Below are 17,691 nucleotides of genomic sequence, written 5' to 3' on the forward strand. Positions count from 1 at the left end.
AATGCTACAAGCAAATGTACTACCATTCATTAAACAAGGAAAAAAATCCAGCGGCAGTAGAAATCTACTGGCCGATCTCATTAATAAATGGAGACACTAAAATATTTTTAGCTAATAGACTAAAAGATATATATGGAATACAATAATACATTCAGATCCAGATCAAATTGGTTTTGTACCAAGAATAAGTTTTTCATATAACACGAGGAGAATATTTGATGTAATTGATTCTGTCACAAGGAAAAAACTCCTCCTACTGACCCTGTCAATTGATGCTGAGAAAGCATTCGGCAGGGTCAGTTGGCAATTTATGAGTCAATCATTACAACATTATGGGGTTTATGGCTGGATACATTTGGGCCATTATGACTATATACACAACCCCCTCAGCATGAGTAGTAGGCCCTAATTTGTGCTCAAAATGGTTTACACTCAGCAATGGGACTAGACAGGGATGCCCCATGTCTCCAATCCTTTACATCATGTCCATCAAGCTCTTCTCTACTATCATAAGAAATAATAGGGATATTGATGGCTATTGTTGTAGGGCAAAATAATTAAAAATTAAATTTGTATGCTAATGGTCTTTTGATAACAATATCGGACCCGATCACTTCATTAGATCATCTAATGAAGGAAATTAAAGAATATGGCCAAGTAGCACACTATAAAATTAGTATAGACAAAACTATAATTATGAATCTAAATCTGCACAATCAATCAAAAGAATACATCAAATTTAAATATAATTTTACCACCTGGATGAAAAAAAGAAGTGCCTTATCTGGGTATTAAACTTACAAAGGAGAGAAATTAACTTTTTGTCACTTCTACACCACACCAATCATTTGTTAAAGAATTGGAGAAATATAGAGACATTCTGTCCAGAAAGAATCAACATAATAAATTCATACATTCTCCCCCAAATGACAATATATGTTTAGGATGTTCCCCATAAAATATTTTTTTAGATTGGTTGCTATGTTTAATTCAGAAGAGTTTTACATGTTTTATATGGAGAGGGAAAAAAAAACGAGATTAACTCAAAACGTTTTAGCTCAAAATGCATCTAATGGAGGAGTCAAATTCCCTCTAATTAAAAACTATTTTTCGGCCAATTTGATATACCATATATAGAATACACAATTAAATAAACTAGAAGAAGAAGCATGGTATCAAATGGAGAGGAAATCTTGTCATGTAGCCGATTTGAGTTCTTTACGTTGGCAACCTAAAAACTCAAATATTCTATAATTTACTAGAAATTCTAATACTATCCTAAACAACCTTATGGGATTTTGGATGGGACTAAAAAACAAATGCAATATATCAACCACATCCCTGAACATATCTATTTTGCCTCGTTAGGACAATACATCATGGGCATAGACTTGAAGAAGTGGAGACGGAGGGGCATTTTGAGGGTAGATTAAATTACAATGGCCGGCTTACACAAATAAGACAAGAATATCAACTCTCAGGATCAGAGATATTTACTTATCTAAGGATAAAAAAATTATATAAAGGCCAACCTATTGAGAAAAAGGTCAAACATAATAGATACACTTTTTAATATGCTAAGATAAGATCCCATAGCCAAAGTGGCTTCCAGAAGTGTGGATCTGCTGATCTTTTTTTTTTTTTTTTATTGACAATTTTTATTGTTTTGTCAGCATATAAAATTGAGTAACATGGGGAAGGGGTTGACAGTTGAATGTTTGTTTTGATTTGGTTTGATACACATAGGATATCTGCATTTTGTTTGTTGCAGACATACATTTACAATTTTGTATAATAAGTTTTCCAGTATCTTATTTCACACCACATAAATTACCATATTGTATTTACCCTGAATTTTCAGATTTTTCAGATTGGGTGGGTTAGAGTGTGCAGCGTGTGCCGTCCCGTTTGTGGCTGCTATAGTTGTGTATTTGTGTGGCTTTCTCGGTTGTATTTCTCAGCTATCCCCTTACCAGGGATTCACTGGTGTGGCATAGTATTATATGACATGTGTCCCTAGAATTAATAACTGAATGCCGTCTTTAGTCATTCTATCCTGACTGTAACATTTGGGTGCAGGGGGGTACAGGCTGAAAGGTTAGGGATATCATTTAGGCAGTATCCCTATTATAACTTAAAGTTGTCCAGGTAGTCAAATGGATACCACGTCCCTAGGTGGGTAGGGCCATACCAGGGTTAGTATTTTGTAAGGTTTCGCATTTTTCCCAAGCTATTTCCTAGTATTGTCTATATTGTGGGTGCCTCTTGTTGGGAGGTGTATTGTATTGTCTCATAGTGGATTCGTAATGGCGTGACTGGTTTTACTTTTTGTATGCACAGTTCCACAGTTTTTGTGAGGACCAGTTTTGTGCAATTATATTGAGTGCCACTATGAGGATGTGGAATATCAGGTATTTATCTGGTTTCGGGACTAGAGTTGGGAAGTGGAATAGGATGTAGTGTTCTAGTCTGTGTGGTAAGTTGTTCCCTGTACTGTCTTTAATGAGGACACCTATTTGTTTCCAAAAGTTTGTCAGGTGTGGACAGTTCCACCAGATGTGCGACATGGTCCCCACCCCAGTTTTACATCTCAAGCAGTGGTTTGGTATATTTGGGCTAAATTTGTGTAGTCTTGCTGGTGTTAAGTACCACCTATATAGCAGTTTCTTTGCTAATTCAGTGTGTCTAGAGCAAAGTGTCAGTTTTTTGAGGGCTATGATCATTTGTTCCCACTCGGACTCGCTGAATGTTTAGTTTAACTCTTTTTCCCAAGCTTGAATGAAGTTATAGTCCTTCAGTGGTATTTTCTTTGGTATTGCGTTGTATATGGTGGAGATATTTTTCCGTGGGGGTTTAATGCCTACGTACATTTTCTCAAAGTCTGTGAGTCGCTGCTCATTAAGGGGTGCTGAGCATGATGTGGTATGTGCGTGTATCCATGAGGTTATTTGGCGGTAGGAGTAATGTGCTGTCAATGGTAGTGTGTGCGAGATTTGCAGGTCAGTGAAGGGTTTCACCTTTGAGTTCATGAATAGTTGATGTAAGAAGTATATGTTATGTCTTTCCCATATTTTGAAATTAAAGTCTGGGATAAGGGACGTCAGAGATTTGATTGGCATGGCTTTGGAGATATAAGCCATTAATGCTTGTCTGTGCACATCCCAAGTTGATAACGTCAGACTGGTGGTTGGGAGGCAATCTGGGGTTTGCGGTCTCTTGTTGGTCGGGAGCCACGCTAAGGTATCAACGCTTGCGTTGCATGTCCATTCCTATTCCCATTCCCTATTCCATTCCCATTCCTAAGTGTTTCCATTGGGGTTCATGAGGACTAGGCCTGGCCTGTATAATGCAGCTTAGTATGACTGCATGATAATAGTGTTTAAAGTTGGACAGGCTCATACCACCTTCCGAAACAGGTCTGTGCATAACTTTTAGTGCAATGCGTGCTCTCTTTCCGTTCCACACAAACCTTTTTACCCACCGCTGTAACGTGTTGAAGTAAACCTGAGAAATTTTAATTGGTAAGGATCGGAAAAGGTACTGTATTTTGGGGAGTATTATCATTTTTATGGTGGCGACTCGACCAGACCAAGATATAAAGGAGGATTTCCAGTCTTGTAGTTGTCGTTTTATGGTTGTTAGCATTTTGCCGTAATTTGAGTTGAAAAGTGCCGCTTGTGATTTTGTGTAGGCTATGCCCAGGAATGTAATGTAGTCATTTCTCCAGTTGTATGTGTATGTTTGTTTCAGTTGTTGTGTCACGTCCGCTGGTAGCCCCCTTCCCTGTGTTTTGGAGACATTCAGTTTATAGTATGAGAATTTGCTGTAAGTGTCTAGAATAGAGTGGGAATGTGGTAAGGAGTTTTCGGGGTCTTGGAGAGTCAGTAGTATGTCGTCTGCAAATAATGTTAATTTGTATTCCTTGTGTTGTGTTTTGATACATGAGATGAGTGGGTGGTTCCTAATAAGGGCTGTGAGGGGTTCCAGTGCCAGTACAGACAAGAGGGGCAAGAGAGGGCAGCCCTGTCTTGTTCCGTTCGTGATTTGGAATGGGTGGGAAAGGAAAACTGCATTGGTTATTTGAGCAGTGGATCTGCTGATCTTAATGGAAAAATTACAAACGTTTCCTGTCTTTCAAAGAGACCTAAATTACAACATAGATATGAAAGAATGGTGTGAAACATGGTCAAAGGTCAAAAAAGTAATGCATTGTATAAACTGGGCAGAAATACAATTTTATGGTACCACACAGATGATATTTAGCACCAACTGGACTGACAAAAATGTATCCTAACTACCCATCAATTTGCTGGAGATGTAATAAGGCCAATGGAACATATATACATATATGGTGGAGTTGCAAAACAATTAGTTACAGTATATACTCGTGTGTAAGTCGATCTCATGTATAAGTCGAGTGCAGTTTTGTGACCAACAATTGTGAAATATGCTATGCCTCGTGGATAAGTCGAGGGTAAAACTATGAAATTCTGTGATTTTTATAATTATATATACACACTCATACAAACACACACACTGCATTATATACACATACACACTCATACAAACACACACTGCACTATATACACACACACTCATACAAACACACACTCTGCATTATACACACACACTCATACAAACACACACTCTGCATTATATATGCACACTCTGTGTGTATATAATGCAGAGTGTGTGTGTTTGTGTGAATGCAGAGTGTGTGTGTGTTTGTGTGTGTATATAATAGAGTGTGTGTATGAGTGTTTATATAATGCAGAGTGTGTTTGTATGAGTGTGTGTGTTTGTATGAGTGCGTGTATATAATGCAGTGTGTGTTTGTATGAGTGTGTGTATATAATGCAGTGTGTGTGTATATAATGCAGAGTGTGTGTTTGTATGAGTGTGTGTTTGTATGTGTGTGGGTGTAGTGTGTGTGTGTGTGGGTGTGTAGTGTGTGTGAACTGGGTGGGGGGAAGGCATTTTAATATTAAAAATTTTCTATTTTAGTATTTTTTTATTTTAGTATTTAATTTTTTTTTTATTTTAATATTTAATTTTTTTTTTATTATTATTATTTAATTTTATTTTCGTCCTCCCTCCCTGCTTGATACATGGTCAGGGACGGGGCTCTCATTCCCAGGTGGTCCAGTGGATGGGCGGTGTAGGAGGGGGGCTGGCACAGAGCTGTTACTTACCTTTCCTGCAGCTCCTGTCAGCTCCCTTCTCCTCCGGTCCGGTCAGCTCCCCTGTCAGCTCCACTTTAAGTCTCGCGGTCCGAGTGCCGCGCAGAACGTTGCCACGGTAACCCGTGGCAATGCTCTGACCCCGCGGCTCTCGCGAGACTTACAGTGAAGGAGAAGGGAGCTGACCGGAACGGAGGAGAGAGAAGGGAGCTGACAGGAGCTGCAGGAAAGGTAAGTAACAGCTCGCTGCCAGCCCCCAACAGGACCGCCGGGCTTGAAATGAGCCCGGCGGTCCTGGTCTGTATTATGGCAATGTAAGTTGCCATAATACAGACATTAACTCGAGTATAAGTCGAGTGGGGTTTTTTCAGCACAAAAAATGTGCTGAAAAACTCGACTTATACTTGGGTATATATGGTAATATTTGAAAAAAGATTTTTCTTTTTATTAAAATTCATACTAATGTAGATTTGAACTTTACCCCAGAAATCATGCTTTTGCATTTAAATTGACCAAAAACAAACAATAACACTTGTTTCTTGATTATACACTGTCTTTTGGCCGTTAAGACTACAATTGCATGCAGCTGGAAAAATTATCAAGGCCCCTTTTGGGCGACTGTTTTGAAACAATTACTATTTCAAATTAAAATGGAGAAAAACATCAGTAAATCTCAAGGTTATTGCTTCAAAATGGCTAAAATATGGAAGGAGTGGCTAAATAGATTGGAATTACAGTAAAATAATTAGCCCTGTAACGTTGATCATTTAGAAAAGAATACAAATTCTAATGTGTGCACATTACTACCCGCAACCACCCCTGTTCGACAACGGATTGATTTTGTCTTAAATTAAATAAGTCCTATGAGGCTTACAGGACTTCTGTGTCCATATGTATGCCAATGTTAGTCTAGAGGCGGACATGAGTTTGACTGAAATTGAAAACTGATACAATTACAACTGATCTAGTATTTTTATGGAATTATGTACCATCTCATGTCTGTCAAATATTGGAAAAAACAATAAAACATGAGAAATAAAAAAAAGATACATTTTTCTGGGGAAAGCACAAATGTGTAATAATGTTAATGCAGGGGGCTGTAGTTACAGCGCCTGCAGACTCCTTCACGTATGCTCACTGTGTTTTAGAACTCTTGCGAAAACCATGTGTCCTAACTTCAATAAACGTACCCAATTTGCAACATTACTTGAATGATCATCCTTCCTCACTTCTTGTTTAACTTCTAATCTCTGGTTTCACTTCCGAGTTACACACTGGCTTTGCTGCACTCCCCAGAGGTATGCTAGAATGCCCCAACTTACAATCAGCAAGTCTCAGATCCTATTAGTTTACGGGCACTACTCAACAAAGAGATTAACAACGGATTTATGATAGGGCCCTTCATTACACCACCCTTCACCTCTTCCCCTAGGAATAGCCACAGGGCAGTTTAATAACAAAACAAAAAGACTCATTATTGATTTTTCAGCCCCTCACTCCTCCTCTACCCCTAGTTTAAATGCATTAATACCATCAGAAGACTCCTTATTACAATACGCTAAAATAGATGATGCTATACAAGCTATAATTAACATTGATAAGGCAGCTTGGTTTAGCAAAACTGACATCACAAATGCATTTAAACTACTCCCAATACATCAATCACTCTGGCATCTGCATGGTGTTGAGTGGATAGAACAATACTACCGTATTTATCGGCGTATAACACGCACTTTTTTCCCCTGAAAATAGGGGGAAAATCGTGGGTGCGTGTTATACGCCGATATCCCATAATTACTTACCTGTCTTGAAGCGCTGGCCGGTGTTCAGCGCGCACCGCGGTACTGGAACTTCAATTTCAGGTTCCGGTTTCCCGGCGGGACTGAAAGGAAGTGTGCACACTATTGTGTGCACACTTCCTTTCAGTCCCGCCGGAAACCGGAACCTGAAATTGAAGTTCCTGTACCGCGGTGCGCGCTGTGAAGCCGGCCCACGCTTCAAGACAGGTAAGTAATGATGGGACAAGAGAAAGTGCATGGGAGGGGAAGGGGTGAGAATACTATGGGAGGGGAAGGGGGGACAATACTATGGGAGGGGAAGGGGGAGAATACTATGGGAGGGGAAGGGGGGAGAATACTATGGGAGGGGAAGGGGGGAGAATACTATGGGAGGGGAAGGGGGAGAATACTATGGGAGGGGAAGGAGGGAGAATACTATGGGAAGGAAGGGGGGAGAATACTATGGGAGGGGAAGGGGGGGAGAATACTATGGGAGGGAAGGGGGGAGAATACTATGGGAGGGGGGGAGAATACTATGGAAAGGGGGGGAGAATACTGTGGAAAGGGGGGACACTATGGGATGAGAGGGGGGACACTATGGGATGAGGGGGGAACACTATGGGAGGGGGTGGAGAATACTATGGTAGGGGGGGAGAATACTATGGAAAGGGGGGAGAATACTATGGAAAGGGGGGAACGACACTATGGGATGAGGGGGGGGGATACTATGGGAGGGGGGGAAATTTCCTGGAATTTCCTTCTAAAAATTAGGTGCGTGTTATACGCCGGTGCGTGTTATACGCCGATAAATACGGTACTTTGCTACAAGACTGACCTTGGTTCCAAAAGTAGCCCAAAACTCTGATATTTTCACTTTGACGTGGCTCCTACTTAACAAACGCAATCCAGTTGTCATACACTACCTTGACGATTCGATTAAACCACACTACTCCACACGATCAACCTACAACACACTCTTTCTTTATTCAAGGATTTGGGAATTCTTGTAGCCGCAGACAAAACAGAAGGTCCCAACACTGAAATAACGTTTCAGAATCTATGCAACTGCTTGCCTCAGGAAAAAATACATAAGATCCTGACATATATTGAAGCCTGCACCACTTGTGGGTCTTGCACCAGAAGGGAGTTGCAGTCACTATTAGGTTCACTTAACTTCACAATGAGAATTTTTCCTCAAGGAAGATCTTTTATCTCTAGAATACTTTTACTTCTACAAGGACTACCAGATGACGACTATAAAACTGTTTTTGATGAACCAGCTAGGGCTGACTCTTTTTATGCTCATGGAACAGCAGGTCTTTATTTGTTACACCTATTTCGGATGACTCACCAGTAACATGGACTGATGCAGCAGGAGCCATAGGTCATGCTGCTATATTCGGGGACGATTGGGTACAAGGTACATGGCCACTAGAAACTTCCACTCTAGAAAATTTTAATAAAACCTCAGCACTGTTTGAAAATGTTCCCATTGTAGTAGCAGCTCACATATGGGCCAATGAATGGAAAGGAAAAGCAGTAAGGCGTTTTCCAGATAACTTGGCAGCTTGTAACATTATTAACAAAGGCCGGTCTCAATCCCTTATTATAATGAATTTAGTAAAAAAAACTGAACTGGTTAGCAGCTAAACTACAGTTCTTTGTATACTGCATCCATGTACCAGACGTTCTGAACAATGCAGCTGATGCTCTATCACGTTCTAATTTACAGGAATATTTCAGACTCCATCCTACAGTGAACATTCAGCCCAGAGACCCTCCGAATTTCAAAGACCTAATCATGCTTTAACTTTGTTGCTAAGTCACAGTATATCACTTGCACAGGCAGGATTGTCTACTAACACGAAAAAAGCTTATGCTAGGGCATATTGTTTGTTTAAGAAATTTGTGTGTGACTTCAATGTAATACGTGTATTTTTAGTTGAAACCGTGGTAGCTTTCACAATTTTTTGCCACATCTCTTTGAAATTAGCCTATAATACAATCAAACTATAGTTAACAGAAATACAGCATTACATTTTAACACTATACCCCAATAGAACACCAATGTTACTTCATATCCATTGTGCTGAAAGGTATTCAGAGACTAAAACTTAAAAAAAAAAACACATAAAAGACGCCCCATAGACAGTAACAGCTTTAGGAAAACCTCTGAACTAATCGATATAAGACCTTTCAATTACCCTACCAATATAGTAATTAATTCAACTGCTTATTTAGCATTCTACGGTTCTGTGAGACCAAAATAATTTTCTGTTAAAAAAGCATCCAACTGTAAATGCATTAAGCAAAAATGTTTAAAGAAAGTGAATGACCATTATATACTGTTGATCCCTTATACTAAAATAAGCCAGCAATTCCATATTATCATACTTTTTCTAAATGGTGCCCAGTACAAGTTTTGGAAACTTTAAATAAAAATCAGGTTATCAAAAACCCTGTTAACCCCGTACTTTCTTTACAAGGAAAACCACTTACCACAAAACAATTCATGTTGTATAATCACATGCTATTACTCCATTTAGGCCTCAATCCTGCCTCCTTCTCAGGTCATTCATTCAGTATTGGGGCAGCCACAGCAGCTTCTAGTAGCCATATTCCGATACACATATTTAAGAATATGGGACCCTGGAAATCCTCTGCATACAACATGTACATTCCAAACCCAGAGAAATAAATCAGACTTGCTTTCTATAATATGACTAACTAATTGTTATTTGTGGAAAGAATAAACTCGTCTTCATATTTTTGCCCTCTTTATTGCAGATCTAACCTCTCATCGTTTTCGGGACACACCTCAACCGACTTATGTTCTTATCAAATTACATAAATTTTTAATAATACAGCTTAATAATATCCTGGGCACAAGTGGAAGGCATAAGCCTGAAATTGTGGGAGAGCTTTGTTGGTATACCTAAGCCCTGGTAACCCCTACTTACCTGTCGTCGAATGTGGCGAAAGTAACCTTGCCACTTGTACTTGGAGGGGCCTGCTTGCCAGCCTCCTGCCCACAGACTATGGGCCCTGCAGGGAAACCTGTAAAAGACTACTGAACTTGACCGACTCTCAGCACTGATTTCCCTGGAACTGTTTTGGGCATAGGACCATGTGCACCGTCGGTCAAAACTATGACTTCCAGGAAATTCCTGAACCCTTGAAACGATCTGGGTGATTTTCGGATATGTTGTTCACCCAGATTGTGGCTATCAGGGGATGTAACTTGGGGTTTTATGTGTTTTAAGGTACTGTACTTTTTGTAATTGTATGTTTTTCTGTGCTTGGAGATAATTGGGTTAGATTAGTACAGTCCCTGATTCAATTATCTCCCAAGTACAGTGGAGGGATTCTATTGTTTGTGTATGGGAGTGTCTCACTGTATGACTCTGTTTTTATTGGTTTATTCACTTAGTGTCCCTGTGCCCAACAAGGTCCACCTTGGTGTCACCCTTGTTTGGAAACTTGCATAAAAGGCCAGTGTGCCTCCATTAAAATTATGTTCCTGCTTACCCTCAACATAGAGTCGCATTTCTTGTGTGGGGGAAATGGTTGTATCTATCCTGGGGATTGCTATATCACTATATACTCCCCAGGAATTATAATCACTAGCTCTTATAAGAGCTGTTCCTGCTACGCTCTCTGGGAGTAGGAGAGATCTGACCACTGGAAGCTGGATCCCAATCTTGGTTCCAGGGTGGGTGAAGGACGATGAGACCATGGCATAGCTGCATCGCTAGAAGTGAGGTCTGCAGTGCTTATGGTGTCTGGTAGTGTGCTTGAATTCCTTGGTGAGCACTAGGAGCATCGATTGGTGGAGGCACTCGGTCGGAGTGCCAGGCAGTCCGTCACAACGACTATTTCAGAAGTTCCCCTTTCACCTTACCCTTTATTATTCATATTAATATATGCAGATGGGCCCTTTTTATTGCAGGTCTAATATCTTGTCAGTTTGGGCACACCTCAACCGACTTATGTACTTATCGAATTACATACATTTTAATTATATGACTTAATAATATCCCAGACACAAATAAATATATATATATATATATATATATATATATATATATATATATATATATATATATATATATATATATATATATATATATATATTACAATATATACTGGACTTGCTTGAAGGGGGTTATCTAATGTGTTTTTTTTATTAATTTTTATTTAACACACTAAATGGTAACCACCAGTTGAGACTTTCACTTACAAACATAACTTGTTACGGATAAAAAAAAAATGCAACAGCTTTGTGATATATTCTAGCATGTGATAAATTGCATTACTGTATACAATCTTATTTTAGTTTCCCAAGTCACTGGGTCAATGTGATCAAAGTCTGAAAACACCACACATGGGCTAGTTTGCTTATACACTAAATCTGTAAACAGAATAAGCAATATACACAGCAGGATAGATGATAGATGTAAAACATGTGCCTATTTGATGTGGTCATAAACTGCTTGAAAGTTTACCAATGAACTCAGCATACAGATATAAAATGACAAAGGGGGTAATTTTCAATGAGAATTTATTTCCGCGTGGCAAAAATGTAAGTGACTTATTTATTCGTGTTGAAAAAATACAATATCAAATGAATGTGCCACCTAAACAGTATATCACAAACCACAAATAAATGTTTAAAGAAATGTGCATTTTTTAAATTTGTTATATTGCTAATAAATGAACATAAATATGCAGAAAATGTAAAATAAATATACTCACCTTTGAAATTTCTGCGTTTGCTGCAAATCCCCATGTTTTACGGCTTCTGCATTGAGTTCTTCCAACACCAAAAAGTAGCTGAAAAGTTTCAACTAAACCTGGTACTCAAAATGATGGAGAGTTTCTTGTTCTATAAGCCAATCCTGATATTTTCAATGATGAAGAGTTCCTTACACCATATCCTATGAAAGGAGCATAGATTGTTATGGTGACTGACATTTTCCTCTAATTTATGAGGAAAAAGGTTTTAGATGTTCGGATCTATAACTGTATACAGGGCTCTATGGAAATGCCACCTCAGAAATTTTTGAAATATGATTTATGGAGAGGATAGGGTTTGGTGACCATTTGATTCTTCCTCAGATGATTTTTCCCCATTATTTTGAAAATATCAGTAGGGTTCACACACTCCTAGTAGTATCAGTTCCTTCCACTGCATTAGAGCAAGCCTCAGTGGCAACGGAGGTAACGAGAGAAGAGGCAGTGCAAAGGCTAAAGACAAATTTATTTAGCAAGCAAACTCATTGTGAAAACTTAACTTTTCTCTAATATGCCTTGTAAATATCAAGATAATACACAAAACTAAAAAAAAAACATACAAACATTCCTTAAGTTTTAAATGACGAATTAACCCCTTAACCCCTTAAGGACACATGACATGTGTGACATGTCATGATTCCCTTTTATTCCAGAAGTTTGGTCCTTAAGGGGTTAATATAGTCTGCATATATTATTTAATGACTAGGAAGAGGAGTGGTTAAGAACAGGTAACAAGTTCTCTGTAACTTGTACTTTACCTGTTCTTAAGCTTCCCATTCTTCCCACGAACAAATTAAAAACAAAATTTCTGTAAATTTATAGACTTTTATCTTTAGGTATTATTTAACAGCCTTTTATACATAAAATTACTATTTTGCCATAAATGTATGAACTACACAACCCATATTTATATATATTTTTGTCGCAGAATGACATGCGAAGTGAAGAGGTTAAAGGAATCGATAATAAGCACTGAGAAGAGGTATCAAACAGATGATTATGCAAGAGTCATTCAAAATGGCTAAATTACAAATAAGAATATTCATTAATTAAGCAGAGAGAACACTAGGTGGCATCACACGTTAAAAACATTTCAGCTTTGAAATAACTATTCTATAATATTTGCATTATTCAAAAAATGTGGAATCTACTAAATTGTAATTATCAAATACTTGAAATCAGAAATAATAGAAAGTACATAATGTTGGTAAAGTAATGATCGAACCACCGTTTAATACCTTATGGAGATAATGTATTGAACCATTTAAAATGTTTTTATAGAAGTTTTACTTTATTTTTGCTTTGCGATGCAATTTTAAATTAAATTCTGTCTGAAAAGCTCCACTATATTTATTCATACTCAAATACTCAAACATATTTCTTAGCAGACTTCGTTCTGACCCTCTGAATTTTTGCATATGGTTTCAGTTGACAATCTCCCCATCATCATCAAAGTAAAGTAATTTGCAAAGAGCTAAACTTTATTGCTACATTCAATAACTGTTTAAAAAATATTATTACAGGGCAAGGTTGTGGAAAGTGCCTTGCTAGATTCAAATAATTTGATTATCCTGTTGTATTCAGCAATAAACAAACAAAAATAAATAATAAATACTGAATAGGAGTTTGCCACTGCCACGTTCCTGATCAGCCTTGGGCCAAGGACTTTCAAGATAATGCAATGACTGCCTACTGCTATGTCAGTAGAGGGGTTTCTATAGTGTTTTTTTTTTTTTATCAGTGTAACCAATTGAATATAGCTGCTAGTTTCTATCCTTCCTACTGAGTTGCCCTGATGCATTAATCTTATTACACTATTGTTCAGTTCCCTCCTTATCTATGACAGAAAGAAAAGATACAGTTCAACACACCTTGTACTGATCATTGTAATAGGTAAATAGACCATGTTTGGCCATGTGCAAGACTTGATCAAATTAACGTACTGTATTACAACTGAATTATCATCTTAGACTATTTAAGTAGTAAAAAAAACCAATCAAATATCCTGTTTTATGTAGGTTCCAGTTTACTTAACCCCTTCACTACAAAGATGCTTGTAAAAAAACAGACAAAAAAAAACCCCAAGAATCTTTTTGGATGTCCTGGAAAGTAATGTTTAAATGTATTTTTTGTAGTAGATAGTACATTATTTCATGGAAACAGAAACAAAAATTTTAATTGGACAGAAAGAGTTTTAAATATCACTTAGCAAATATTAACCCCTTAACACCGCAGCCAAATGTACAAGTTGTGAACGAAACAAAACGTAAACAAAACCTGGCATTTGCGCTATATGTCTGTCCAACCGTAATTCACCTCTTTCATATTAAATGCACCCCCCCTTATTATATATCATTTTATTCAGGGGAAACAGGGCTTTCATTTAATATCAAATATTTAGCTATGAAACATAATTTAATATGAAAAAAATGGGAGAAAATAAGATTTTTTTTTATTTTTTTCGTTCTTCATGACATTTTAACTGTCAATGTCATAATACGGTTTGCTTTTACTGCAATAAAATACACATATTTGTATTCAGCAAAGTCTCACGTGTAAAACAGTACCCCCTATGTACAGGTTTTATGGTGTTTTGGGAAGTTACAGGGTCAAATATAGCGTGTTACATTTGAAATTGAAATTCGCCAGATTGGTTACGTTGCCTTTGAGACTGTATAGTAGCCCAGGAAATAAATTTACACCCATAATGGCATACCATTTGCAATAGTAGACGACCCAAGGTATTGCAAATAAGCGATGTCCAGTCTTTTTTAGTAGCCATTTGGTCACAAACACTGGCCAAAGTTAGCGTTTGTATTTGTTTGTGTGTGAAAAATGCAAAAAACGCCAATTTTGGCCAGTGTTTGTGACTAAGTGGCTACTAAAAAATACTGGACATACCCCATTTGCAATACCTTTGGTTGTCTACTATTGCAAATGGTATGCCATCATAGGGGTAATTTTCATTCTTGGGCTACCATAGGGTCATAAAGGCAACGTAAGCAATCTGGCGAATTTTAATGTGAAAAAAATTAAACACAAGCCTTATATTTGACGCTGTAATTTTTGAAAACACCATAAAACCTGTACATGAGGGGTACTGTTGTACTCAGGAGACTTCGCTGAACACAAATATTTGTGTTTCAAAACAGTAAAAAGTATTGCAGCAATAATATCGTCCCTGTAAGTGCTGTTTGTGTGTGAAAAATGCAAAAAACGTCACTTTTACTGGCGATATCATGGTTGTAATACATTTTACTGTTTTGAAACACTAATATTTGTGTTCAGCGAAGTCTCCCGAGTAAAACAGTACCCCCCATGTACAGGTTTTATGGTGTCTTGGAAAGTTATAGGGTTAAATATAGTGCTAGCAAATTAAATTCCCTATACTTTCGGCATGGGTGGTCAGGCAGGTCCCGCTAATTGTAATTAATTAGGATACCTAATTATGTAAAATTATTACATAAATATATGTGTAGAATTAATATATGTATATATATACATATGTGTATATATACGTATATATATATATATATTTTTTTTTTAATATTTTTATTTATATATAGGTATATATAGTGATATATACGTATATATTTATGTATATAGATATATATATTATTTCGTTATAAGTGTATTTTGATATAAATATATATATATTAATATCAGAATACAGTTAGAACGAAATAAAACACATCTATATATTTTTTAATATTTTATTTTTAATTATTTTTTTTATTAAATTTTTTTACGTATTTACATATTATTTTTTTTTATATTATTTATAAATATATATATAACAATAATTATATATATATTTAATCAGTATCAGTCTACGTGTAATTTGATATTAATATATATATATAATTATATATATATTAATATTAAAATACACCTAGACGGTGTATGTGTATGTGTGTATATGTGTATATATATACTTAGATCATATATATATAATATATATATATGATCTAAGTATATAATTTATTTTTTTTTACACTGTTTTAAACATTTTTTATTTTATTTTCAGCCAGCAGGGGGACCAACTGTCATTACAGTTGGTCCCCCTGCTGGCAATGCAGCAGGCAGCTATACCGGCCATGTGATTGTGAGGTCCTCGCAAGGACCTCACTCTCACATGGCCGGGAGGGCTCCTGGAGGGCGGACATGCCGCGGGGGGCTCCCTGGGAGTCCCCCGAACCGCGATCGCCGGCGTGGGACCGCCAGCGACCGGGTAAGTTACTAAAAAACGGAGGGCGTACTATTACGTCCGGCGGCGTTTAGAGCCGCTTTTAAAAGGACGTAATAGTACGCCCTCCGGACTTAAGGGGTTAAATTTACAGAGATAAAACAGTGTTGTAAATAAATAGCATTCCTGAATATGTAATAAAGAAATTTCCCCACATATTCTACATATTACACATATATTATTTTATATTACTCATCTACCTATCTATCTATCTATCTATCTATCTATCCATCCATCCATCCATATAGTATATGTTGACAAATTACCATGATGCTGCCAATTGCAGATTCACCCTCACATTGCAACCATATTGCCATAAAGGGTTATACGTGTTTCCATGCATACTCATATACACTCTGATACATGCACACATACACACAGACAAATTGACCCAGACAGCAGGGCCATCTTTTCCCATGGGCAGCGTGCCCAGGCCGAAAGGGGAGATCCTTTGATCCCATGGAGAGCCGGCCCTGCTCTCTTGCCATGGGCTCTGTCCGCCGGTGGGGAGATCAAAGATCTCCCACACCGGCCCACGATAGTTCCAGAGAATCAGGGCTTGCGGTCGGTCTAGTTCGGTAGTTAAAAAATGAACAAACTACCAAACACAGTCAATAGTCTTTGTGACGAAAGTAACCTTGCCACTGGCTTTTGGAGGAGCCTGTTTGCCAGCCTCCTACCCTGTGACTATGACTCCTGCAATATATCTGGCTAAACTACTTCAAACAGGCTCTGTTCGTGCAATTGGTACTATATGGATCCTTTACCGAACAACCGCATGAACAGAGACCACCCTGGAGATTGTTAACACCTATTAACAACTTGGAACATTTTTAACCGCGATTCCTATAAACAACCATCATGGCGGCCATCTTGTTTGCATGAACGCAGGCAGCGGTGTTTGGGCATGAATGCCATGGAACTGAAATTGGATACAGAAACTCCCGAACACCGCTGGACTTCCTTCATCGCCTGCGTTCGTTTCTATCCAGCTTAGAAGGGCACTGTTCGGTGAGATCATTTGTCTGGATGAAAGGAACAAGCTCCAGGGTAAGACCATTGACTCCGTTCAGATGTTTGTTCGTTTGCAAACTACCGAACTAGACTGGCCGCAAACCCTGATTCTATGGAACTGTTTTGGGCATTGGACCATGCCTGCACCTGGGCAAAACTATGACTTCCATTAAATTTCTGAACCCCTGATCTGATCTGGGTGATTTTTGGATATGTTGTTCACCCAGATCAGGGCTATCAGGGGATGTAAGATGGGGATATGTTGTTGTAATGGACCGTTTCAGCAGACAAGGGGTTAAAATCCGTTTAGGCGATAATACCCTTTTCACAGACAGGCACAGCTACTGTAAAATCACAAAAACTCACAAATTGGATATAAGTGAATGCACCAAACTCCCGAACTGCATACAAGGGAATAAGGTAGCACTCCAAACTCCCGAACTGGAACCTCACGAATAGCTGCTAGCAGACGAACAGGAAAAGCTCCCAAGCGGCTTACACTCCTGGCAGTCAGTCCCTATAAGCATACAGTGAATCCCCAAGAACGAGACAAGGCTCCGTGTTGAGGGTCAAGCAGTGGTCTGTTTATTGAGGGCTACCTGCCCCTGTATTTATGCAGGTCTCCCACCTGGTGGACACTCCCCCAGGGCACCAGATGGAAGACTGTAACAATGGACAG

The 17,691-nt window shown here is 38.2% G+C and overlaps 1 protein-coding gene across 3 annotated transcripts in view; it reads right to left on the bottom strand.

The window, feature by feature from the left end:
* Nucleotides 1-17,691, bottom strand: part of RGS17 (regulator of G protein signaling 17) — a 132,695-nt gene that overhangs the window by 100,295 nt on the left and 14,709 nt on the right. For 2 of the 3 annotated variants that reach the window (XM_063441345.1, XM_063441344.1), the window contains exon 2: nucleotides 11,714-11,895. The exons of the other annotated variant lie outside the window; for it this stretch is intronic. In XM_063441345.1, the coding sequence (XP_063297415.1) occupies nucleotides 11,714-11,747 (34 nt within the window). In that variant the 5' untranslated portion in view covers nucleotides 11,748-11,895. The remainder of the gene's footprint in view (nucleotides 1-11,713; nucleotides 11,896-17,691) is intronic. 3 annotated transcript variants of the gene reach the window in all.

Source organism: Pelobates fuscus, chromosome 2 (assembly GCF_036172605.1).
Source record: "Pelobates fuscus isolate aPelFus1 chromosome 2, aPelFus1.pri, whole genome shotgun sequence".
NCBI lineage: Eukaryota > Metazoa > Chordata > Amphibia > Anura > Pelobatidae > Pelobates > Pelobates fuscus.